Genomic DNA, 24,929 nt, shown 5'->3' with positions numbered 1-24,929 from the left:
GGAATTCAAGTATGAGGTGCCTCAGAAAATCATTGATACTGTTTTGAGAATGACAGCTGATCATCTGATCACAACAGTTGATCATCTGACCTTGTCATATATAGATAATATTTATGTTAAATTAATAATAGTTAAGTTCCTAGTTCCTAGTGGCTAGCTACCACATTGTTGGTTTTGCCTGACCATCATGAAGATTAATGTTGATAGAGTTGTAGGACTTGCCCCCATTAACATCCAAGACTTTAAAGTTTCCCACTGCTGCGTGCCTTCTTACAAATTTTGTTACTGAAGCCTGATGGTGATGGAACTAATGGAAGATTTTGGTGGTGGAGAGAAAATAGTACACAGGCACAGGAGTTTCATTTAATATAGTGAAATTAATATTGTCATTTGCCTTGCATCAAAGGAAACTGTCCTTGTAATCCGGTTAATGGTACAGTAGTGCAAAGACATGGTACTTCTCTTCAGTCATGCATGGATACAATGAAAAGAAAATTCAAAATTTAACAGTCGGGTGTATTTAATGATAAGCTTGGAAGGTATTATTTGACAAACATGGCTAAGTTATATCTATCAACTACTTTGATTAAGATATGATACGGGGTTGTGAAAATGTTATATAAAATGGGTAAAAAAGATTTTTTATTATTATTTTAAATATATATTTTTATATTATTGATTATATATTCATATCTTAAGTGCATTCCTACGCAAAATAGCTTTTCAATACCAAAAATAGACCCACCTTGCATTGACGTAGGGGAGTGAGAAGAGAAAGGAGAGATGGAGGGACAATGAAATGGTATAACAATGTAAAGTTGGTGTGTGTAATTTTTTATAATTTGGTAGTAGGTTTAGTGAAAGGGATCCCAAAGTAGGACCCATATGATTGGGCACTCTTGATGATTTTTCTGAGTTTATATAAATATATGAAGCTTTATATATTGGTAAATGAGAATGAAATAAATAAATATATATATGTATAGATATAGAAATAGTAGTATTACATGGACAAAAAAAAGATTTGAAAGGGTTTTGAGAGCATTAAAGTAGGTGTTAGGGTGGTTGGTTCAGTGTTCCTTAGCAATTGAATTGCTTTATCTTCAAACTGTGGCATCCAACCACAAAAAATAGAAAAAGAGAGAAAAAGGAAAGAAAATAAAAGACAAGGAGATATTTCATATTGGAGGATAGGACCCCCCTCACCCCTCCACACCCCCAACAGCCCCCCACCTGTTGTGGATCATCATCTTCCTTGCCTTCCTTTTTCATTAAATTAAGCTTTGGTGGAAGGAGACGTTTCCTCGTTTTTCAGCTGTTTGTATCTTCTTCTGACACACTTTGAAATGGCATTATTTTTAACACACACATAGACACACATCTCTCTCTCTCTCTCGCCCTCAAAAGTTCTTCGTTTCTCATCAAAGGGCTGCCCAACTGCATCAAATGATTTGAAAAGGAGCGTCAAATCAGTGAATTTCCCTTGTTTTGATCTACTCCCAGGTACTTCCCCCAAAAGCCTTAAAAAGAAAGGGATAGAGAAGGGCAACAACCCCTATGCTATGCACCCCACACCTATCTTCAAACCCCAAACACCATAATGCTTACATGCATGTCATGATCATCAAATTCACTGTATGTTTCTTTTATATGTGTAAAAATATATGTTTTCGAATTGGTTTTTTAGTTTTTTTGGTTTTTTGGGTTTTTTTTTCTCTCCAAGCAAAAGAAAAAGGAGAAAAATGTGTGGATAATGAGCCGAGTAAAGATGGGCATCTTTTCTGCTATAAGACTTTTTAACCCCTTCTTTTTCTTTATTTCTTTGGGGTTTGGCCTTTTGGGCGCTGAGGTAAGAGTTTTGCAGAGACTTGAGCCTGACAGAGGGGCTTCCCCTAAGTGAAGACCTCTGCTCTTATAAATCCATAGATAGATCATAGAGAGGAGAGAGGTGGGTGTGTGGTGTTTGTGTTATGTTTTCATGTATATATACACCTTTCTCTCATGTATTATCTGCTATAACTAGTCTTCTGTTTTTTCCTTTTTTTTTGGTCGTCATCATCATCTCTCTCTCTCAAAAGTTTGATATGGGTTTTGTGTCACTGTAAGTAAAATTCCCCGTCTCTCTCTCCTTTGCAGTGCCGATGATGATGAAGCACGTGCACACTCAGATTTCCATCACACCAGGTACCAATAATATTAACTAATGCCCATAATCAATTCTTCTCTCTCTCCTTTTCACCTCTCTTCTCTCTCTATAAAACCAACAAGCCTCCATAGTCTGCACCCTTTTCCTTTTCCTTCTTCTTCTTCTTCTTCTTCTTCTTCTAGCTTTTTTATTAAGCTCTGGTTGCTAGAATATATGAAGAAGAAGAAGAGCACCTAGATGGGTCCTTCTGAAACCCTTTTCCAATAAAAATTATGCAGGTTTTGACTATTTGGCCTTGTGGGTTTATTCATCATTGTCTTCTTGTCTCTTGATTTTTCCAGGATTTGCCTGATAAGACCCTTGCAGTTGTTGCTTCACAATTCCGAACCAGTTGATTCAGGCAACAAATGGGTTGATTCTCACACCCAGATTTATCACTCCAGGTATATTTATATATGTAGATGTACATACAATACATAAGTGTTTATAAGTGAAAGGTATTTATATATATCTGTTTGGAAAGAGAGAGGGAGGGAGGGAGAGAGGGAGAGAGAGAAAGTGAGAGAATTTGTTGTGTTGGATGTGAAGCCTAATGAACGTAGTCCCTTTTCAGTGATATAAACTCCAAGAAAGAGGAAATATTATTCAAAATCGATGGCGACGTACTTTCATGGGAATTCAGAAATCCAAGCTGATGGGTTACAGACTCTCATTCTCATGAACCCTGCCTACGTTGGATACTCGGACGCGCCACCGCCCCCTCCGCTGCACCCCAATTTCGTCTTCCTCAATTCTGCCGCAGCTTCACTCGCTCCCTCCAACCTTTCCCACGCGCCGCCGCCCCAGACCCAGCAGTTCGTCTCCATCCCCCTATCGGCCACTGCCCCCTCCGCCTCATCGGATCCCAGTCCTCCATCCGTGCACGCCCACCATGAGATCCCAGGGCTTCCTGGCTTCATCCAGCGCCCTCACTACAATCTCTGGAGCTCAATTGACGCAACTGCGGCGGCGCGTGATACTCCACGCTCCCAGCAGGGCCTCTCCCTGAGCCTCTCTTCGCAACAACCGCCGGCCTATGGTTCCTACGGGAATGAGCGCGAGGTCCCTCCTCAGCATGCGACGGCCATATCGCCGGTGAGCGACGACATGCGAATTTCGGGGGCGTCATCGTCGTCGGCGTCGGGAATTTCAAACGGAGTTTCGGGTATGCATGGTGTGATACTGAGTTCCAAGTACTTGAAAGCTGCTCAGCAACTACTGGACGAGGTTGTGAACGTGGGAAATGGAATTAAAACCGAAACACCATCTAAGAAGAGCAGCAGTGAGGCAACCAAGACTCTTGGGGAAGGCCTAATTGGAGGAGAAACAAGCACCAAACGCAGCGCCGACCTTTCAACTGCTGAGAGGCAAGAGATTCAGATGAAGAAAGCTAAGCTCCTCAACATGCTTGATGAGGTATGACATGAGGGCTCGTAATACTTGTTTTACCATTCCAATTTGGTGAAGTTCTTTTCTTTTTCTTGTTGTTTATTTTGGAAATGGAGTTGTTTTTCATCCTTTCAAGTTCCAACCGAAGCAAGCCCATGAGGGGGCTAAAATGCAAAATATGTGGGAATTTTGATATGGGTCTCTATCAGTTGATGGATCAGATCCCTTTTACAAGAAATCCATGAAAGGAAATTGTGTCAGAGTTTCTGTCAGATGTTCCTTTCATTGAGTACTTTCTTGAAAATTTTTAATCGATTTGTTAAAGTCAAGAGAAAATTTTATGACCAGAATCTTTGAGTAAAAAAATGTGGAACCGAACAACTTTTTCTAGGAATTCAAGAAGCAAAGTTTTCAGTTTCATGGAACAGGCTCTGTTTCTGTCTTCCCCTCTTCCCCTGGAGCAAGGATTCTATTAAGCATAATCCGAAAACAATCTTTTTTTCCTTTATCAGAAACATGTGCTTTGTACTCTCGTGATTTGCAGAAAATTGAAATTTCTGAGTATAGGTACAGAGCTCTTTGTAATATCATGGCTGCATGTGAAACTGTGAATTGACTTGCTCATTATTTGTGGTGGTTTGAAGGTGGAGCAAAGATACCGGCAGTATCATCATCAGATGCAGATTGTGATTTCTTCATTCGAGCAAGCGGCAGGGATCGGGTCCGCCAAAACTTACACAGCCCTTGCGCTGCAGACCATCTCAAAGCAATTCAGATGTCTGAAAGACGCAATATCGGGGCAGATTCGAGCAGCAAACAAGAGTTTAGGGGAGGAAGATGGCACTGGAGGGAAGATTGAGGGTTCAAGACTCAAATTTGTTGATCATCAGCTTCGTCAGCAGCGGGCTCTTCAACAATTGGGAATGATCCAACAGAATGTTTGGAGACCCCAGAGAGGATTGCCTGAAAGATCTGTTTCTGTTCTTCGCGCTTGGCTCTTTGAACACTTCCTCCACCCGTAAGCACCTTTCAATTTTATTTTATTTTTCCCCTTCAAAGCCCAGTAATTCCAGTTGCTGAGATATTTTGGTTGTGTTTCAGTTATCCTAAGGATTCAGACAAGCACATGCTCGCCAAACAAACAGGGCTCACCCGGAGTCAGGTGCGCGCTAGAATCTTGGGTTTTTTGTCTTTGTTTGGAGATTATGGGAACTCTCAACCAGAGCTTTGTGATAATGCAGGTGTCTAACTGGTTCATAAATGCTCGGGTTCGTCTCTGGAAGCCAATGGTGGAAGAAATGTACATGGAGGAAGTCAAGGACCACGAAGAGAATGGATCAGGGGAGAAAACAAGCAAGAGCGAGGACAACAACCTGGAAGATTCAGCATTGAAGTCCAGTGGTCAGCAAGAGAAAAGCCCTGGTTCTGAGAACCAAGCTAGAAGTTTCAAATCCAAACCAGACAATCCCACGAACAAGAGTGCTCCTCCAGTGATCTCAATGGCCACAGCTGCAACATCTCCCATTGGAGGAGGAAATGCCCGGAACCAGCCCAGGTTCACGCTCATGGGGCCATCAGAAATGGAAGGGATGGCCCAAGGAAGTCCAAAGAAACCAAGGAGCACCGATGTCCTGCACTCCCCATCTAGTGTCCCATCCATGGACATGGATGTGAAGCCCGGTGAAGCAAATCACCACCACATTTCCATGAAGTTCAGCAATGAGAGGCAGGGCAGAGATGGCTATCCGCTAATGGCAGGCCCAACAAACTTCATTGGAGGATTTGAGTCGTACTCAATTGGGGAAATTGGACGGTTTGATGCCGAGCAGTTCACTCCAAGGTTTTCAGGCAATGGTGTTTCTCTCACCCTTGGTCTCCCACACTGTGAAAACCTCTCCTTATCAGGAACCCATCAAACTTTCCTCCCAAACCAAAACATTCAATTGGGAAGAAGAGTAGACATGGGTGAACCAAACGAGTATGGCACTATCAACACTACCACACCTCACTCTACAGCTGCATACGAGAATATCAACATGCAGAACGGGAAGAGGTTTGCAGCCCAGTTGTTGCCTGACTGTGGCCTGATCAGTTAAAAGCAAGACACTGCAAGAGGAGCGGTCTCAGCATCAAGGCCCCTTCTAATATATTCTTCCAACTCCCTCTATAACCAGGGAACAAGGAAAGTGCAGGGTAGTGTAAAGAAAGAAGAAAATTTACTTTAGTACAGGTTTATACTTTGCAGAGAACCATTTGAGTTCCTAGACAGATTAGGATTTGATAACATATGGTTGGGGATTGTATATTATTTTTGTAAGTTTTGGAGATGGATATGAAATTTTAGTTATTTGGGTATTACTGATACATATATATATATATATATATATATATATATATATATTCATGTGAAGGTGTTCCATGAACGAAGCAAAAGAAGGGATAGTAAACACTCATTTGGTTGCTATTCCTGGTTTCTATAAGGGTTTGTTGGGAGTCTCTGGGAAAAAAACAAAAAAACATGCTTCGTTTTTGTGGTTCAATTCCTTTTCTCCGACCCTGCATTGGCGAACTCGGAGCCTTCTTCATCACTTTCAGCCTCCTATCTTTCATGCTCTCTGCTAGGAAGACTTTCTGCTGCTTTCCATCTATAACTGCAAACAAAACTCTAGTTTTGCTTCTTAAGATTTCAAGGGAATGCTCATACACTATTATAGAATCTCGAATACCATATCTATTCTTGCTTTGTAGTCAAGTTCCTGGTGTATGGTTTATGATTTTATGTTGAATCCCAGACCAGTTTGGCATGAAATTTTCAATATTCCCACTCAAATATGAGTAAGTAGAAGGTATACATCTTGAATTCTGGTGAATTTCATGCGATAGTGAACAAAAACTATTATAGAAATGAATAAAGCAAGGAACACATTAGCTACTCTGTCTCTCATTCATGGACTTAATGACTGTGAATGATGATGAAGATTTTTAAGGCATTCAAATTTTCAAACACCAACTGCTACAGAGCATGTATAACCTTTTTCTCTAACCGTTAAGAGGGGTTTATAGAGAATTGAATTTCATACCAACCAGAAGCAGCATCATTAAGTAGCATGAAAATGAAGACACTGAGGATACTAGAATGATCAAAGATTCAAAATCCCAATTAGTAAGATCAATTAAAATATGGAATTGGTTGTAGATGCCATAGTTTTGAGTTCTATGCAGCCATATCATGATTTTGCATTGAAAATACACCAAAGTTCATCACAACAACCTAGAGATATTTTGTTGTTACCTTAAGAGGAGATAATAAACAATTCATTTTAATCAAGTCTTAATGATAATAATACTTTCGGAATAGTCAAAATCCTTGAAGATTAGGCTACATGCAATCATTCCACTTGAAGAAAGAAGTAAACAAATAGCTGCAAGGCTCCTGAGAGCCCTGGTTTCCTTGATGAAAGGCAATTTCTGGGAAACTGAATTCCATGGATGATTTTAGGAAACAAACCTGTGAGCACTCCAAAATGAGAGAGAAAGTAGAATACATGATGTGCATGAAGCACATGAAAAATGCATTGAAATGAGGGAAAAAGTTGGCAAACATCATTTGGTGCTATCAGACTCAGTAGGGGACCTGTAATATCACTTTCATATCTTAGATGATGAATCATTTTGAATGTTTGTTTGATACACATTGAATAGAGACTCCACATCTAGATGTTGTGGGCAACAGTTGAAGCAAACATAATCTTGTAGAGCACATCAAGGCAAATGAAATGAGGACCCCATGGGAGAAATTTTTGCTTGAGAGTCTTGAAAATCATGTAACACAAGAAAGTCCACAAGCATAGGACAAAAGGCAAGAAAAATAGTCCCCCTTGTAAAAATACAAAAACAAAGGGATAATTAATTTGAGATAAAGCTTATGGAAAATAATAAAATATACTTCAAATTCATCATTTTTATTATTATTATTTTTTGAAGATTGCTTCTATGGAAAGGATACCATAAATAATACAGACAATTTTCCAACTTGCACTTCCTTTTTCTATTATTTCAGCTAAAGTCATCCATTGACTCTAACCACCATGGTGAGGACCCTACCCCTGGCTGGTGATGATGTTGGTTCACATAATTTATTTTTGAATTTTCAATTTAATTTTTTTTCCCCCAGTTTTCCCGAACTTGATTTTAATAAGTTATCTATATCTCAGACCCCACAAAAAATAAATAAATAAATAAATCACCCACACACACCCAACAACAAACAAATAAACAAAACCACCCTGCTTCTTGGGCTGCAGCAGCTTCAGGCTCCTCCCATGAACTCAAAGATTAATCAGGGTGGGCTTGGATCGGCCCAGTGGGTACAGGCCCTGAAATCAGAGGTGCAACCTGACCATGACTAGGTTGGTCTTTAGGGTTTCTGCAATGCTTGTTGCTAAGCCTTTTCTAGGTGATAAACGTACTGATTCCATCATCCTTCTCAAGCTTCAGTTGATATTGTCCCCATGACCTAGCTAGCTTTGCTTTACTTTTGTCCATCTATATGAATGTATATATATATATATTCACTTGGCTTCTTGTTAGTCCCTGTTTTATTTGCCCTGCATTTGATGTAGTTCACATACGTTCAAAAAACTAAATGTGCGAAAGTCAGCTTGCTCAACCACCAATATCAATCACGGTAAATGGCCCTGTCTTGAAAAGGTAGTCCTGTAAAATCTAGGTCCTTCTTTCAGGTGCTAGTCATGATAATCTAATAATTGAACTAGTTTAGGTCCATAGAGTAGTTGAACTCAACAACTGACAGGGTAAATAAATGGAAAACTAGAAGACAATAATAGTGCAGTGTGAAAATGTCAAAACCCAACAAGTCTTTTATGGAGGTTGTACCACTCACCTGGATTCTAGTCTCTGAGGAAGCTTAAACACTATCTTCACTTGTTCCTGCATTCCCAAAAAAGTTCAGAAATAAACTTCAGAAGCTAAGAATGCAGATTGTAGGATCCTGACCTTTGAACATGATTCTGCCAATGTTCAATCGAGTATTCTTCTCTCTTCTTCTTGCACAACACAATGCTGCTTGTTTTCCAAACAAGTCTCCATACAGGGGTGGGGGGAAAACTGGGTTTGAGACAATAGTGCTGCCTACTCTACTTGTCATGTTCAGACTTGCAACCCCAACACAAACATCGTTATCTTGATATTTGTCTGGACCAAGTTGGGCTTATGTGAAAAAGGAAAAATAACAAAAACAAAAACAACGAAGGCTCCAGAGCAGAAGAGTATGCTAACTTAGGTCTTGCCACGTCCCAGTCCTGTCAGGACTTGGACAGTTCAGCCAGTTAATTGGCACCCCTGCATTTTTTTATAATCTGATAAAACGGGTAACCTAAATGGACATATAGTAAGACTTGGCTAGCAGCTAGACTTTTTAGTGTCTGATTGAGATGTTCCAAGACCACATTGACCATGGGGATCATAGATCATAAATCTGCCAGTACCTAGAACCTTTCAAAAGGGAATAACTAATCATCTGATCCAATCTTTCTTAAAATTGAAACAAGTAATAGCAATTATATGCAGTTCTACAGAAACCTCTCAAGTCAACTAAGTGCATGTCCACAATTTTCTCAAAACAAGTTTCAGTTATAATTTATAAAACAGCTGGATTTTTTCTTACAAGGAATTAAATCAGACAACAAAAAATCTGTCAAAATTTGTTGAGGCAGCTGAGCAATGAGTCCAGACTAAGCAAACATTTCCATACATTCAAAAAGTTTCACCATAAGCCCTTCTCAGATAATGCACATTAAATTGAAAAGTTTTAAGTTGAACTAAACAAAATATTCAGGAGATTGTACAATTTGAAATTTCAAATTACTATCCCAAATCAAACACCTTTCCTATCACAAAATTTACAATCAGAATGACATCACAAGATTTACAAGCTTGCAATGACATTGAAATTTGTAGCAACGAGCTCAAAATACGGGCCACTGCTTAAGACACCTTTCTTTCTTTTTTTTTGATAGACTCTGCTTAAGACACCTTTCCATTTGCATAATACTTTCCCTTTTAAACCCTGTTCTGGTTTATGGTACAAAAGGGATTGTTCCAAATGTTCAACACCTTAAGGAAACAGTGTTAAGAGCAACCAAGGGAAACAAAGATGTAAAAGATTTACCATTGAGGGGTCATAATGCATCTGTCACACCATGGATGGCCCCTAACAATGCCAGCCTTCTCTTAGCAACCTTTGATCTGTAACACCATACTTCAAATGCCTCAGTTAGGTCTGGGTAACGAATATGCTCATTCCCTAACCATTCAGTCAAAATCTCTGCCTGATCCCCTGAAGGCAATGCAACAATTATTGACACAAAAGCAGATTCCAAGGACTGCCAAAGCTCACCATCCAATTTGAATGTCAGAGCATCATCACCATTAGTTGGGATAGAATCAATCAAACGTTTTGTGACTCTCACAAATGGAAGCCACACCATCACCATGTGAAGTCGTTTTGTAGCTGGAAAAATAACAGTTCCATACCCTATTGCCTCTAAAACCTTTGATGCCACCTCAATAACCTTCAACTTCATCTCGAGCACATCAGCTTTTGAACTTGCTAGCTCAATAGCCTTCACAATCTTTTCTGATGCATCAGCCCAAGTGCTAACAAACTCCCTCATTATTTCCAACTTACCTAAAATCTGACAAGCCCATGACATATCTGATAAATAGGATTGAAATAATAGCATTTCTCCTGCCATGGTAACTGATTCTCCAGATTCACAAAAGAAAGTTTCCAATAGATTGTTGAATCTGGCTAATAGTCCCTTCACACATTCTCTTACCTCAAATTTTATCTCATCATCAGCCATCAGTAGAGGGGCATCATCATCTTCAGTAAGCATGTACTCAAGCTGTTCTTGGGCTGAGGACTTAAGATCATTCATATGTGGAGGAGGTGATGATGTGGCAAATCGAATGGCTGAAAGAAAAATGCCCACTATTGCTGTTGAATTGACTGGTTGGAGACGGGCAAGAATTGGCTCGACTTGAGATCCCATGCCTGGTATGGTTCTTAGAATCTCGTCCTCCTCAGCCTCTTCCCAAGGTACTGCTTCCAAGTAGTTCACACAAGCAGTAATAATTTGCTGGCAACCAAGCTCAACCGCGACTCGTAGACAGCTAAGGGCATTTCTGACACCATGCCACATGTCATCTACAGAGCCATCCATAACAACATAGAGCAGGCGTAGAACATTGACATGGTAATCAAAGTCAGATTCTTGACAATAGACCTCAACGCAGTTGCGAGAATCTAGGATCTGACATGTGGGCCAATTCTCAGAGAGTCGATCAGCAAAGTACTTGCTCTTCTCTACAAGGACATGGGAGTGACAGTATAACCAATCATCTCGACCTTCCTGTGTTCGTAGTCTCACCACGACATCACTTGTGGATCGGTCACCAATCCTGCTTGGAGCCCTTGTTTCATTACTCTGATGAAACAAGGAGTGCAAGGGGAAAAGAGCATACTAAGCAGCTGTTATGCAATAGTTCAGGAAGGAATAAAAACAAAAATTTCTTGACTGTGAGATATAAAACTAATACAATCTAATCATAAGTAGCTATATACTAAATAAGTTAGTAATGCTGACCATAAGAATCAAAGTACTAGTAATTACAGTTAGAAGAAACCAAGTAACTCATGACAAACTCAGGCTTGCATCATTAAGAAACTAAAACTTGATCAAGGTTGTTTGTAAATTAAATGACTAGACTCATGCTCAGGGTGCAAGTTTGATCACTTAACATGCCAGGCTAGGGCAACTCCAAGCTTGGTTTGATTAGGCTCATGAAAACTCGAGGTAGTGGGTGGCTAATTTTGGCAACACAACCAAGGAAACACTTTGAGAAAGTAAACAAATATGAATTACTAATATAGTATGGTTAGGAACTGAATAAGCATTTAAAACATGTTTTTAGGAATATAATCACTTGCACACAAGATGAATAGCAAATTAATTTAATTAACTAGCTGGATTCAAGCTCAAGTTTGGTCAGTGTGAATGAGCAAACTTAGTCGAACTCCACATCAAACTTGAGCTCGATACAGATGCAGCCAAAAAAAAAAAAAAAAAAATCTTGAACAGTATAATACTTGGCTCACTGCAGCTTGTTGCACCCCTATCTGTGACTATTCAATAATTCAGTTAATGAAAATTCAGTGGTTAGGTAATTCTTACAGTGTTACACAAAAGTGGCCAATAATCAAAAGAACCAAAGAGGAGATTCTTCAGTTGCCATGTCTTTTAGCTGACGGAAGCATGAAACAGATTGGAAGAAAAAAATAATGAACAAGCGAGTGAAAATACTTACAGGAGGCTCCATTGAAGCAGTATTCACTGATGAGTATATCTTTCATGCATTGTGGCACCTTTAAAATAAACAAGAGTCTGCAGCACAAATCAAATGATAATATATTTGAACACAAGATAGCACAACTACTAGTAATTTCTAAACAGTTGAATGATAAAAAAGAAACTGCAAGAAATATTGGATCTTGTGGTTTAACATACACCCAGCTATTGCACTGAAAATCAGTCATAACTCATAAACCCAACTGCCAGAAAGAATCATGAGAAGGAAACTAGGCTATGATACCAAAAGAATTACATCTAAATGTTGCAATTAAAGTCAGGGTCTCCAATTCAACTTCAAAGACCCCTATTCCATGCAACTAAATGCAGCCTATCTGCTCCAAACCACTTACATATAAAATTACATGACACAAAACTTGTCTTGAATGAGCAAAGTTGGATGATTCAACTCATTGCACAATCTATAATTGTAACAAAATGGCCAATACTACCATGGACTACGAGGTCTCCTAAATTCTAAAAAGTATAAAACAATCCAATGAACAGAAAAGCCAAATATCTACCCAATCTAGGTGGAATCCAAAAGAGATAGGCCATGAGAGTTGAAGTATTTATTCCGCTTTAGAAGTCCATCTTTCAAATACCACATTACCATTAACGTATGCCGTTTTTTTCCATTAAGTCTAGAGGAAAAGGGCAAGAAAGAAAAAAAAAAAAAAGACAAAAAACAAAAAGCCATTGAGCTTCTCTCCAACTGACTAATCAAGCATTGATGCGATTACATAATGAGTACAAATCTGTATGTTATGTAACAGGTGATGGCTCTCTTTTAAGACAATCAACAAGCACATGGGCTACATCAAGAACACCAGAGACTTAAATGAAAAAAAATTCTAGGATTAAGCAACAGGGGTTCCAAATAAACTTAACATAAGAAATGACACACATTCTAGCTCCCAATTTGAGATACCCAGATCCTAAATTGTCTCATTCACCAAGTTTCTTGCAGAGTTCCACAAAACCCACACCATTCATTTCCGCTTTCTTCGTTTCATATTGAAAAAATATTCAAAACAAATCCCAACGGGGAAGCAACAGGAACTGCCATATCTATAAGCTCATTGTAAATAAGCAGTAATCTGTAACTGATAACAAATAATGGAAGATTAATTGGGAGCTTCAACCAAGATGAACCTAAAAGCTAGAAATTCGCATTACAGTCCCATATGAGAAAATTAACAAAGAAATTTTAAAAAATGGAAAAAAAAAAAAAAAACAAAATGACAAAAAAAAATAAAAAATAAAATGGAAAGTGAAGTTCAAAGGTCATTTACCTCCTCTCTTTGGGGAAAAAGTTCCTTTCAGTTCTTTTCTTTTTCTTTACAATTTCTCATTATACAATCCTTCAGTTCAACAATCTCTCATCTTGGCGGTGGAAATTGGGCCTAAGTGAACTCATGTTCATCCGTGGCTCACAAATATTTGGGCCTAGCTTTGTGTGGGCTTGGAAGGTCGAGAGGATCAATTTAATTGATTCCTCAGGGCCGTGGCTGTTTTTTTAAAAATTGTTTTTAAGATGGAGAACAAACAAACAATTTTTTACTAATTTTAGAAAACAATGACATATTATAATTAAACATGTGAATTACTATCATCTAACTAACCAAACTTTCTTTCTATCCATGGACATGTTAATAAAAATCTATCTAATTTCGATCTTTAAACTTTCCCACTATTCATATAAGTATTATCATTAATTTGTTTAAACTGCGTTCGATAGTGTTTTAGTTAAAAATGTTTTTAGAAGATTACGTATTTCTCCAAAAAATACTATAAGTGATTTTTTTATATTATAAATGATTTTTCAACATTATACATGATTTTTAGAAATTTTAAAAGTGTTTTTTTTTTTTAATTTTGCCAAACACCTTATTTTTCTTCAAAAACACTTTTTAGTTAAAAGTGTTTTTCAAAAACACCACCAAATAGACTCTCAATCTCTCTTTAAGGAGACACACATAAGAGAGAAATCTAAATTGGCAATAAAATTATTTTCCTCCAAATTTTTTGTTTTTTTACATCTTTTTGCTTTAGCAAAAGAGACTTTTGTTTTTGCCTTAACTACCTCAACCTAGGTTTGAAGTGCATAACCCATCAATTGTGATCTATTCTCTTTTCTAATTCTATGTTTTGTACTTATTATTGCAATTTGTTTTTCATGATAACTTGTTGATACATCAAAGATATGAATAAGATCACTATAAGTAATGATATTGACATCAAAATCTACATGAGTGCTTGAGTGGAGAAACCGATTCCCCAATTGTACCTCATTGACAATGTCAAGTAGCTCTTGAGTAGATGCATGGCGAAACAATCTAGTGACAATAGACCGGTTAAAATACAAGTCCCAATAACTTGTAATGCTCACATCATCTTTTTTTTTTTTAATGGAAAGAAACTATGAAATAGATAATCCACACATTCGATTGAAGGATGAGTCACAATAATCTTCAAAACCAAACTTTATAGCATCTTTATGAAAATCTGACCTTCAAATGATAGATTCTGAATTAAAAACACCATTCCTAGCTAAATAATCTATTGTTTTATTTGTTTCTCTATAAATATAATGACAATTGTAAATATTAAGGTGTTACTCTTTTTATTATAACCGTCTATCACTATTTTTTAGTCACCTTCAATCTCTAGGTTTAAGATTGTTCTTAGCAACTAGCACATCATCGTCATACATTTTGTAATAATTATTGAAGTATTACCCATAAGCCTACTTATAATCATTTTTATAATTCCATTAGAATCTCCAATAACCCATCCTAATGTGGTCTTATTCTCTACCTTTGAAGCATCAAAATTAAATTTGAAAATTTCATTAATTGGAGGAATCCAATGAATCTGTTTTTCAACAATTAGTCACATATTCCTGAAGATTTTGGAAGTTTAAGGTAAAACTTAGTAACAAGAAAGAGAATGGGTTGGATTTTCTTAAACATGCATTTAAAATGTTGAAAATATTAATCAAATTTTTAAAAATTACTCTTTTGTTCAAGGAACTTGGGATCACATCAAGTTTAATTGTCATACACCTCTTTTATTTGAAGGTGATTTTTTTATCTTGGATTGAAATGGTATATAAAAACTAAAAAATTAACTGCAAAATTTTCAACCATCCTATAGAAAAAGTTGTCATTATCTTGCGGATTGTATACATCATCTTTTTGAAATATATATATAGTAAATCAAGTACATTATATGTGTATATATTTTAGAGCTTTGGAATATTTAGCCTTAAATAGTTTTGTCACGTCTCCTTAGTAACATGTAAAATATTTGTTTCAGCATTCGAATCAAATTTTATTTATTTTAATAGCTCATTAAACTTGCGATGCTTAGTGTGAAATCTATTAAAAAAAATTTCTTAACTCGTTTCATAGAATAGTCTCAGTTTTTTTTTTCTCTTTAGATCTTAATGAAATTTAGTTCATGTGTTATTGTAGACCCCCTCAGATAGAAGGTTTTTTTAATTTTATTTTTAAAATTTTTTTGGCCACCCCGAGAAGGAGCCGTTCTTGGGCAGCCAAAGGGGATTGAAGGTAAAAAAAGGCAGATGAGTGAGCTATATTGGGCGGCCATGGGACTGATGGGTGAGCTGTTTTTTTTTGGGCGGCCAGATGGGACAGAAAGAGGACAGAGAGAGAGTTTTAGTGAGAGGGGAGGAGCCTGAGAGGGTTTTGACAGAAGAAAGAGCTGAGAGAGGAGAGCTGGAAGCCAACCCACTCTTTGCTTGAAATGAGCATTCCACGAATGCCTATTCGTGACCTCAAAAAAATAAAATTAAAAAATTAAAAAGGAAGAGGGAAATGGGAAAACCCATTAGATAACAAATTACATATTAAGTAAAAAAAAAAAAAAGGTGGAGTTTGAATATTATAGGGCTTGGTATTGGGTGGCGTGTACAATTGGTTACCTCCAATTCCAAGTACACTTAAATGCTAATATTTAAATCCACACACACACACTCAAAACCCACTTTACTTGATCTAAAATTCTCCTCCTCCTATCTCCGTTACAAACCACCAACACTCATTTTCTCACACCTAAAGAAAAATAAAGAAATACACCTAAAAAAAATAAACAATACTCAATCTCCTTAATGTGGGATCCCTTGCTCCATTGTAGGTACCATTGGGAGTTACACACTCATAAATGGATGCCCTTTGAAAAACCAAATTTAACTATTACAAAAATTGGTTTATGAAAATATTGAAGAATATAACCATAATCAATTTAACTAGCAATCAAGCATGTATATTGTCTCATCCTGGTTTCCAGTGTCTACACTCCATGGTCAATTTTATTTTTATTTTTAAAAAAAAAAATCAATGGATTTACCTTAAAGTTGTGAACCATTGAGTTTGCTTTTGCCTAAAATCACCAAATATATTAAAAGGAAAAAAAACTGAAATATAATATAACAAACTGTCACTGAAAGTAACAATCCAAAAAAAAAAACAAAAACAAAGGAAATCTTTGATTCATTAGGTTACACAACATATAAAATTTGTAAATGATGAACACTCATCTAATTAATTAAGACAATTGCTTAATTAGCATGATATGTTACCAAAAGATGTTTGACTAATGGTTTTTTTTTTATCGATCTCTACAATAACCAACAACTTCTTGAATTATAGTAAGGCAAATCTCTTAATGATTAGTCACTTATTAAAAAACTCATAGATTTGTTATTATCTTTAAACCTTTCACACTCTATGTTAAAATCTAACTTGACCTTCTTTAATATTAAACAATGGTATCTAGGCCCCGTAGGATTAATCGATGTGCGTGTAAGCTGATTCGGACATCGATGGTTATAAAATAATAATAATAATAATAATAATAATAATAATAATAATAATAATAATAATATACTTGAGATGATGAAAAAAATTGCTATTCTTCAAACTTACACATCGAAATTTGGTTTTATTTGTACCTTTCTTTACTCCGCTAGAGCGTACACGAAAGCCAAACAGACTTTTTGTCATATATTTATTTGATCGTTGAATGAAGAAGCCATGTATGGAGAATGCTTGATAATTTTTTCAAACTTAATCTTTTGGTCTATGGAGCACTCAACATGTACATCATGCATTTTCATGTCATTTGATAGATACATGCCTCATAAAAATAATAAAATTTCCATTTTCTCAGTCAATACATCATATGGAATACTACAAGATAAATAAAATAACATTGTCTTTGAATTTAAAAATGTCTACAAATAAAACTCATCTTTCCAAGTCCAATATTCGATCTACTTGCCTATCCAACCTTTTTTTTTTAAAAAAAATTAGGTTAAAATGATTTAAGCTCGAATTAGAAATAAATAATTACATCATTAATCCTAATCATTAGCCGAACCAAATTTCCACTAGGTCATTAAGTTACTAAGCAAATTTGAAGGTAAAAAAGGCTTAACCATTGAGCTTGAAGACACATTGCCCCTTCTAAACAAATTGTTTCTATTTTACCCCTCTTGCCCTACATTTCTGGCTTCGTGAATGAACATAATGATATGTGAATATTTATAATATTCATTAATTTAATCACCTTAATGATTATAATCTATATTATAATTAATAGTATGATCTAAGAATAAAAAGCATTGGCATGTTTTGATAATTATTTTCAAAAACAATTTTAAAAAGTAGTTTTTAAAAATTACTATTTACTTTTTGTAAAACAAAAGTTTATTTGAAAACCTAAAATATTTTTAACATAGTTTTAATATTTTTTAAATATGTTTTAAAAATATTTTTTTATATATAATGCACTATTTTTAATCATTTTATATATTTATATAATTATTTCTTAAAACAATCATAAAAAAATAAAAGAAAATAATATAAAATAATTAAAAGATGTTCTCTAAATACATCATATTTTTTATTTTTAAAAATATAAAATATAAAACAGTTTTTTATTAGCATGCCCATAGCCAAGCTAAATAACTAATTGTTCAATTAATAACAAAAAAATACATCAAAATAAAATAGGAAAAAAAAAAAAGAATTGATTATAATATTCAGTAACCAAGATTTCAAAGATGATCATTGTCAACTACATGCCATTACCTATTTACATTTAATATATATTTACATTATATATATATATATATATATATATATATATATATAATTTAAAGATAGTCAAACTAAAGAAAAATGGCAAACTAGACATCACATCAAATAACGAGAAAAACGACTCTTCAAATTAACTCATGACATCCAGAAAATTTTTGAATATCTGTCACTACTTGATAATTTTCAACAAACTTACCCGCCTGTTTTGTTTGTTTGTTTTTATTAAATCTGAGTAGATTTTAATTTGACTTAAATTTTAAGAAAATTTAACTTTATTAAGTATTAAACTGTTTATTTTTATTAATGTTTGAATTATATTAAATTTTAAGTTGTTTGTTTTTTAATATCCTATTATTATTGGCTATTGAATAACCATCTTTATACTTACAAAAAAAAAAAATTAGGTATTTGTTTATGATAAAAATATTTGAAATTAATAATAATAATAATTTAATATATTTTTTAACATCAAAATTCATTAGGATTGTTAGTAGTGAAGAGATCGGGCCAATAGGCTCGAACCTGTAGCCCACCGGTGATCTCTTTGGAGGTGCAAGGGCTTCATTCCTACTGTATGGACCTGCTCTATTAATTATTCTAGCATATATATATATATATATATATATATAGTTTTATGGTTATAATGATTATGTTTCTACTCTAACCTCCTGCAACCCTTTCCTTTTATACCATTTTTTTGATATAGTAAATTATTTTCTCCTTTATTTGTGATTTTTTTGGTCTAAGGTTTTTCACATAAATTTATATGTTTTTATTCTTTCCTTTTTTATTGCTTATTCTTATCGTGTAACAAGGTTGATATTTAAAAACTAATAATTTAAGAAAATATTCAATCATCCCAAAAATATCAAAATGGATTACAATTATAACAAGTTTATAATAATAAATTATATAATTAGTTATGAAGTTGATAATAGGGTAATAATTAGAGTTTTAAATTGTGTTAGGTTATTAAGAAAATGTAAGAAATTTTCTAGGTTAAACTTCATTGATTACTTGTTGATTTGTATGTGACACATATTTAAATCTATGAATTTATGATTAAATTGTGCATTCAACTGTTAAGAGTAATTAATTTTAATTTTTTGAATTAAGAAGATCAAATCTTACCTTTATATTTTTAAAAATTAATTGAAAATATTAATTTTATTGGGTATTTAAGTAAATGTGAGATGATGTTTGAATGTTTGCTAAATAGAAAAAACTAAAATATTTGGTTTTTTCTATTCTATTAAAAGTAAATTGTTGATATCAACCAATATAACTAAACTTAAAACGTGTTTGTTTGTTTGTTTGTTTGTTTTTTTTTTTTTTTTTATGAATAGAAAAATACAAAATATATAACTTTTTTTAAATAGAAAAAGCAACGTATTATTATTATTATTATTATTATTTTACTTTTTAATATTTAATATAAATAAAATATTACAAAAACAAACAACTTAATACTTAATACTATTAAGTATTAAAGTTCCATTTAAAATTAAGTAAAAAATAACAAATATCACCTAAACATTTTAATAACAAGTTCATTTTAATTAATATTGATTGATATTGACAAATTACTTTTAACTAAATAGAAAAAGTCAAATATTTTATATTTTTCTATTTAACAACAAAACAAATACCATCTCAATTATGTTTTGAAAAATTTTATTTGAATTCACTGTATTTGATTATTTTATTGTATTATAAAGGTTTAAAATTATATATATATAAAGATTGAAAATTCATTTGTAATCTAAATTTCATTTTAGCGTAGTTGTTTTTGTTTTTTAGGAGAAATCTATATAAGTTAGAGATTGAAAAAATAAAAATTTTCATTAAAATAAAAGTTAAAAAAATTAACTTTTTATTAACAAAAATTGTTAAATAAATAATTGACTTTTAAGGCTTTTAATTATTATTATTATTATTCTTATTTTAAAGGTCATCTTTGGTGCTTTGACCCATCAGGGACATTGAACTTGTTGATTGAATGTGCGGGGCATCATAAAGTCCACAATTTGCTTTGAATTAAGCATTTTCAAACCGTGCATGCACGTGCACTACCTTTTAGAGAGTTGTACAATACTCATTCTTAATTTCTTTTTCTTTTTTCCATCCCCAAATGTGAAAGTCCATTTTCTTGGCTAACACGTTTCAGGGTCATCCTACCCTACTACACTTCATCTCAATTATGAGAGAGAGAGAGAGAGAGAGAGAGAGAGTGGAGCATGGACTATGCATCCCCCACACAATTAAATTAAAAACGTGGACTTGGCCCGTCTCCTATTCAAACATGTGGATTCCATTGTATGACCAGCCGTCATCTTTGGCCATTAAACACATTGTTTTGAAATCAATCAACCACGGCATTTTGAATTTTCTCTTCTTATTTCCTTATCGTTTAATTTTTTTTAATTAATTTATGGGATACTTTTATCACAAGTAAACGGCTCTCAAATCAAGAAAGTAAGGGTACTGTTGTGGAAAATAGCTTTTAAAAATAGTTTTTGAGAAAAAATTTTAAAAACTATTTTTAAATGTTTTGTAAAACAAAATTATATTTAAAAACCTAAAATATTTTATAATTTTAAATATATTTTAAAATTATTTTCATTTTTAATCATTTTACTTGTTTATATAATTATTGTTTAAAACAATTCATAAAAATCAAATGAAAATAACATAAAACAATAAAAACTATTTTCTAAAAACACTCTATTTATTTTCTTAAGAATAAAAAATAAAAAATAATTTTTGGTTATCAAATATCTTTTCTAGTTTTTTTGTTTTGAAGAAAAAAAAAATTATTCTAAAAACCAGTTACCAAATAGGGTTTAAGTTAGTGTTTGTTATTTTTTTTTAATTTTAAATAAAATTTAAAACTAAATAAGTTAAATAATATTAAGTATTAAATTGTTTGATTTTTTTAATTTTTTTTATTAAGTATTATGAAGTAAATAAAAATTAATAGTTTATTTCTAGCATCTTAAAAAAGTGAAATATTTTAACTTTTTTATTTAATTAAAAAATTTAAGAAAAAAAATGATCTAAAATTTAAAATCAAATTTCTTTTATCCAAAAAGTTAAAAAAAGAAAGAAATGTCCAAAAAAAAATGCAATGTTTTGGTTGAAGACACAAATGTTACGAATAAGGAAATATTAGATTATTGTAAGGGCATGGACATAATTAATGGAAGAATATTAAAATCTAAGATTCTAAATAGAATGCGTTCACTTTTTAATTTGGAATCATACCAAATGAGAAACCAAAAGCAGAAACAAAAAGAAGTATCTCTCGACAATTGTAGAGGAAAGTGAAATCCATGTCACACTCTCACGCATAAATCATAACCGAGTCAGCATAATTTGAAGTCAATGCAGCCATTGACTCTGACCATTCTTTTTTCTTGTAATTTTGATTTTGAATAATGCCCCATTGCTCACTGCTCAATGTTCAACGCTCACCATCATTCTTTATATATCCAAAGGCTTCGTTCAAACTCTAAGGGAATCGGGACCACCTTGAAATCATTTCATATCCTATCAACCCAATTATTCATTCATTCTTCTTAATACCCATTTGGAAGGTACCGTGGAAATGTTATAAAAATACTTGCGTGGAAACATCGCAACTGTTTGGCATCTAGAGAAATCCAGAAAGGATTTTTTTATTGAAAAAAAAAAATTAAGATTTCTTATTATGAATGTCTTAAAAATAGGTATAATAAATATTTTGTTCATCAACCATAATATTAAACAATAAATAACTACCAAATAAAATAAATCAGATATGAACTAAAAAAAAAAACAAATAAATCAAATAGAAAAAGAATAATGCAATCATCCACTATGATATCCCATGATCAAACATGACAGAAAAAAAAAAAAAAAAAATCACAATCTAACAAATCAATGAAAGTAATGTACGAGATTAAATTCTTTTCCATAAAATTATGAATTAAAAAATTCATTTAAAAAAAAAAATCAACCTAGATATCATGTTGAAATCCAAAAAAAGAGAAAAAAAATTAGGATTTCTTCTTATGAATTCTTTTAAAAATTAGATACAATACCATTAACATTTAAATAAGTTTAATAAAATCGAATTTACCCTTACTTTTAAAAAAAATAATTATAATACAATAACTAAATAAAAAATATAATAAATAAATATATAATAATTGAACATATAATTTTAATATAATAAGTAAATATATTAATAACCTCTAACTTGATGATCATTACAGTGGGAGGATTACTGGAATAAAAAAAGGTGACAAGTGTTTTCTGACTCTCACTAGAAGGCGGATAAGATGATGATGAAAATCATTCAAACCACAGCATGATTTCCAAGCAAAATGATACTGTTCTTCTTCAATTTAAATATGCAGAAATATATTTTAAATCAAAGACGTATGCACCATAATTCAAACCCAATAGAAAAAAAAAATAGAAAAATGAAAATTTGAGTTTTATTAATTATTATAATTGTGAGAGCTAGCTAGCAAAGCCCATGACCTAACACTTTGTGAATAGGCCCCATTTTCTTGGTTTGACCACTGAATGGGCGGTGAGAATTTGGAAGAAGGACCAGTCAGTCAGTCGGTCTATCTACAATGAATTAGCCGCATTGTTTTACCAGTATAATCTTCATAAGATTCTCTGCCTCCACACTGCTTCATCCATCTTCTGCTTCCATTTCTCCTCTGAGCGCGTGTGTAGATTTCCTCAATTTTTGAGCTCATTTTCATGGATGATGTTGAAATTCCTGAGTACTTCATCTGTCCCATATCGCTTCAGATCATGAGAGATCCAGTTACAGCCATAACTGGAATCACATACGATCGAGAGAGCATCGAAAACTGGCTGTTCAAAGGCAACAACACATGCCCAGTCACCAAACAACCATTACCCCCTGATTCTGACTTGACTCCCAATCACACCCTCCGGCGATTGATCCAATCTTGGTGCACTGAGAATGCTTCAAACGGCGTGGTTCGGATTCCCACTCCTAAGGCTCCTCTCACCAAGTCTCATGTTGTGAAGCTGGTGAAGGAGCTTTGGGTTCCTCAGTTGCAGCTCAAAACTCTGAGGAAGTTGGAGTTGCTTGCTATGGAGAATGAGAGAAACAGGAGGTATATGGTGGAAGCTGGGGTAGTTAAAAGCATGTCGTCATTTCTTGTGGCTTGTTTCAATAAACAGCAGACTGTTGGCCTTGAAGAAGCTCTCAGCATTCTCTATCTGATTCGGGTTAATCCAACTTCCGAGACAAGGCTAATACCGATTGAAAATGATAGAATTATGGAAACTTTTACATGGATTTTGCAGTGCAAGATGGATGGTCACAGCAGTATTAAAGCACATGCGCTGTTGGTGTTGAAGGTAATGGTGAAAGCAGCAAGCTCCAACCAGCTAGAGAGGCTAAAACCTGAGTTCTTGTCGAGTGTTGTAGGGGTGCTTAGGGAAGGGATCTCGCACCAGGGCATCAATGCCGCCTTGCACATCTTGCTAGACACATGTCCGTGGGGAAGAAACCGAATGAGTATGATTGAATCCGGGGCAATTCATGACGTCATAGAGATTGAATTAGGAATGCCGGAGAGGAGGACGACGGAGCTGATTCTAGGGATATTGTTTCATCTGTGCTCCTGCGCTGATGGTAGATCTCAGTTCCTAAGCCACAGTGGTGCAATTGCTGTGGTCTCCAGCAGGATGCTCAATGTTTCCATAGCAGCCGACGATCGAGCCATTTTGATACTTTCTTTGATAAGCAAGTACTGCGGGACTTGTGTGGTACTTGAGGAGATGATCAGTGTTAGAGCTGTTTCTAAGCTTTGTGTGGTGCTCCAAGCTGACTACGCACATTATTTGAAAGAAAAAGCAAGGGAAATTCTAAGATCACACTACGATTTCTGGAAGAACTCTCCTTGTTTCATCTCTTCTCCCTTGTCAAAGATCCAATTAATTTGATAATTAAACAGATATATATGATTGCCCTCTTTTTATTTTTATATGTATCATCAGCTTGTTTGGTTGTTGTTTTTTTCTCTTTTCCTTTTCTTGGGAAAACAAAGAAGAGAAAAAAAAAAAGATCCACTTAAACCATATTACTCTTAGTTGAACTGATGGCTTTATCATGTGCTAATAATCATGTGGACAGATTATATGAATCATTGGTTACTGCAGTATTGTTCAGGCACCTTTCTCAAATCAGCCTTCCATCAAATCTTGAGATTGATGCTTGATTCCAAAAAAGAAGAAAAAATGTTTGAAATATTTGAAGTACTACAACACTTTGATAAAGTTTAATGAAGCCTAATCGATACAAATGTTGCTCCTATTCAATAATATTTTCATGGAATTGAAAAGGAGTCCGAGCCAGCTAGTTCAATCGTAGGAACTGTTAAAGCGGAGGATTTTGCGGAACTTTACCTTAATGAGACAAAACTCATCAATCAAACATTCAAAATAAAAGATGGGATGAGTGGGCTAGTGGTTAGTTTATATAACTTTCAAGAAAATTATAAGTAATATAAGATGCATGAATAGAGGAGGAGGAGCAGAGTGTGTTTAACATGTGATGGCTAATATAGAGATAGGGAGACCACACGTGAGAAAGGGTGTTATATATATATATATATATATATCATATGAAGCCAAGTTATAATTTAACACATGAGAATGGTGTTATATAATTTAGAGATGAGTAGTAATTTAGCATAAAATCAATAATTAATTAAAGTAGAGGAGCGTAGAAAAATAAAATGAAAAGGTGGTTTTTGTTGG

The 24,929-nt window shown here is 34.1% G+C and overlaps 3 protein-coding genes across 8 annotated transcripts; 2 read left to right on the top strand and 1 right to left on the bottom strand.

The window, feature by feature from the left end:
• Positions 1–1,323: 1,323 nt before the first annotated feature.
• Positions 1,324–5,938, top strand: LOC117919843 (BEL1-like homeodomain protein 1). 5 transcript variants are annotated; one of them, XM_034837113.1, is made up of 7 exons: positions 1,324–1,503; positions 2,137–2,184; positions 2,488–2,589; positions 2,760–3,601; positions 4,219–4,592; positions 4,676–4,736; positions 4,816–5,938. In XM_034837113.1, the coding sequence occupies exons 4-7, from the start codon at positions 2,801–2,803 to the stop codon at positions 5,668–5,670; spliced, it is 2,091 nt and encodes a 696-aa protein (XP_034693004.1). In that variant the 5' UTR covers positions 1,324–1,503; positions 2,137–2,184; positions 2,488–2,589; positions 2,760–2,800; the 3' UTR covers positions 5,671–5,938. The 5 variants fall into 5 exon arrangements, with proteins under 5 accessions (XP_034693004.1, XP_034693007.1, XP_034693008.1 ...); XM_034837116.1 differs by having other exon boundaries at positions 2,749–3,601; XM_034837115.1 differs by lacking the exon at positions 1,324–1,503 and adding an exon at positions 1,525–1,635.
• A 3,390-nt stretch (positions 5,939–9,328) lies between these two features.
• LOC117919556 (BTB/POZ domain-containing protein At3g05675) lies at positions 9,329–13,382 on the bottom strand. Of its 2 annotated transcripts, XM_034836717.1 has the most exons (3): positions 13,302–13,382; positions 11,966–12,042; positions 9,329–11,121 (listed from the first exon to the last, which is right to left on the bottom strand). In XM_034836717.1, the coding sequence occupies exons 2-3, from the start codon at positions 11,975–11,977 to the stop codon at positions 9,775–9,777; spliced, it is 1,359 nt and encodes a 452-aa protein (XP_034692608.1). In that variant the 5' UTR covers positions 11,978–12,042; positions 13,302–13,382; the 3' UTR covers positions 9,329–9,774. The 2 variants fall into 2 exon arrangements, with proteins under 2 accessions (XP_034692608.1, XP_034692609.1); XM_034836718.1 differs by lacking the exon at positions 13,302–13,382 and having other exon boundaries at positions 9,329–11,085; positions 11,966–13,253.
• A 9,435-nt stretch (positions 13,383–22,817) lies between these two features.
• On the top strand, positions 22,818–24,148 carry LOC117920046 (E3 ubiquitin-protein ligase PUB24-like). Its single transcript, XM_034837397.1, has one exon. It carries the CDS (start codon positions 22,893–22,895, stop codon positions 24,111–24,113), a length of 1,221 nt encoding a protein of 406 aa, XP_034693288.1. The 5' UTR covers positions 22,818–22,892; the 3' UTR covers positions 24,114–24,148.
• The last annotated feature ends 781 nt before the right edge of the window (positions 24,149–24,929 follow it).

This window comes from Vitis riparia, chromosome 8, assembly GCF_004353265.1.
Source record: "Vitis riparia cultivar Riparia Gloire de Montpellier isolate 1030 chromosome 8, EGFV_Vit.rip_1.0, whole genome shotgun sequence".
Lineage (NCBI taxonomy): Eukaryota > Viridiplantae > Streptophyta > Magnoliopsida > Vitales > Vitaceae > Vitis > Vitis riparia.
Note: the sequence above shows the minus strand (reverse complement) of the source record. Positions and strands in the feature narration are given on the sequence as shown.

Excerpts from the sequence above, each read along its gene's own strand:
- LOC117919843 (XM_034837117.1), top strand. The coding sequence starts at position 2,801 with ATGGCGACGTACTTTCATGGGAATTCAGAAATCCAAGCTGATGGGTTA. Across the intron at positions 4,593-4,675 it reads TTTGAACACTTCCTCCACCC|TTATCCTAAGGATTCAGACA; the intron begins GTAAGCACCTTT and ends GTTGTGTTTCAG. Across the intron at positions 4,737-4,815 it reads CAGGGCTCACCCGGAGTCAG|GTGTCTAACTGGTTCATAAA; the intron begins GTGCGCGCTAGA and ends GTGATAATGCAG.
- LOC117920046 (XM_034837397.1), top strand. The coding sequence starts at position 22,893 with ATGGATGATGTTGAAATTCCTGAGTACTTCATCTGTCCCATATCGCTT.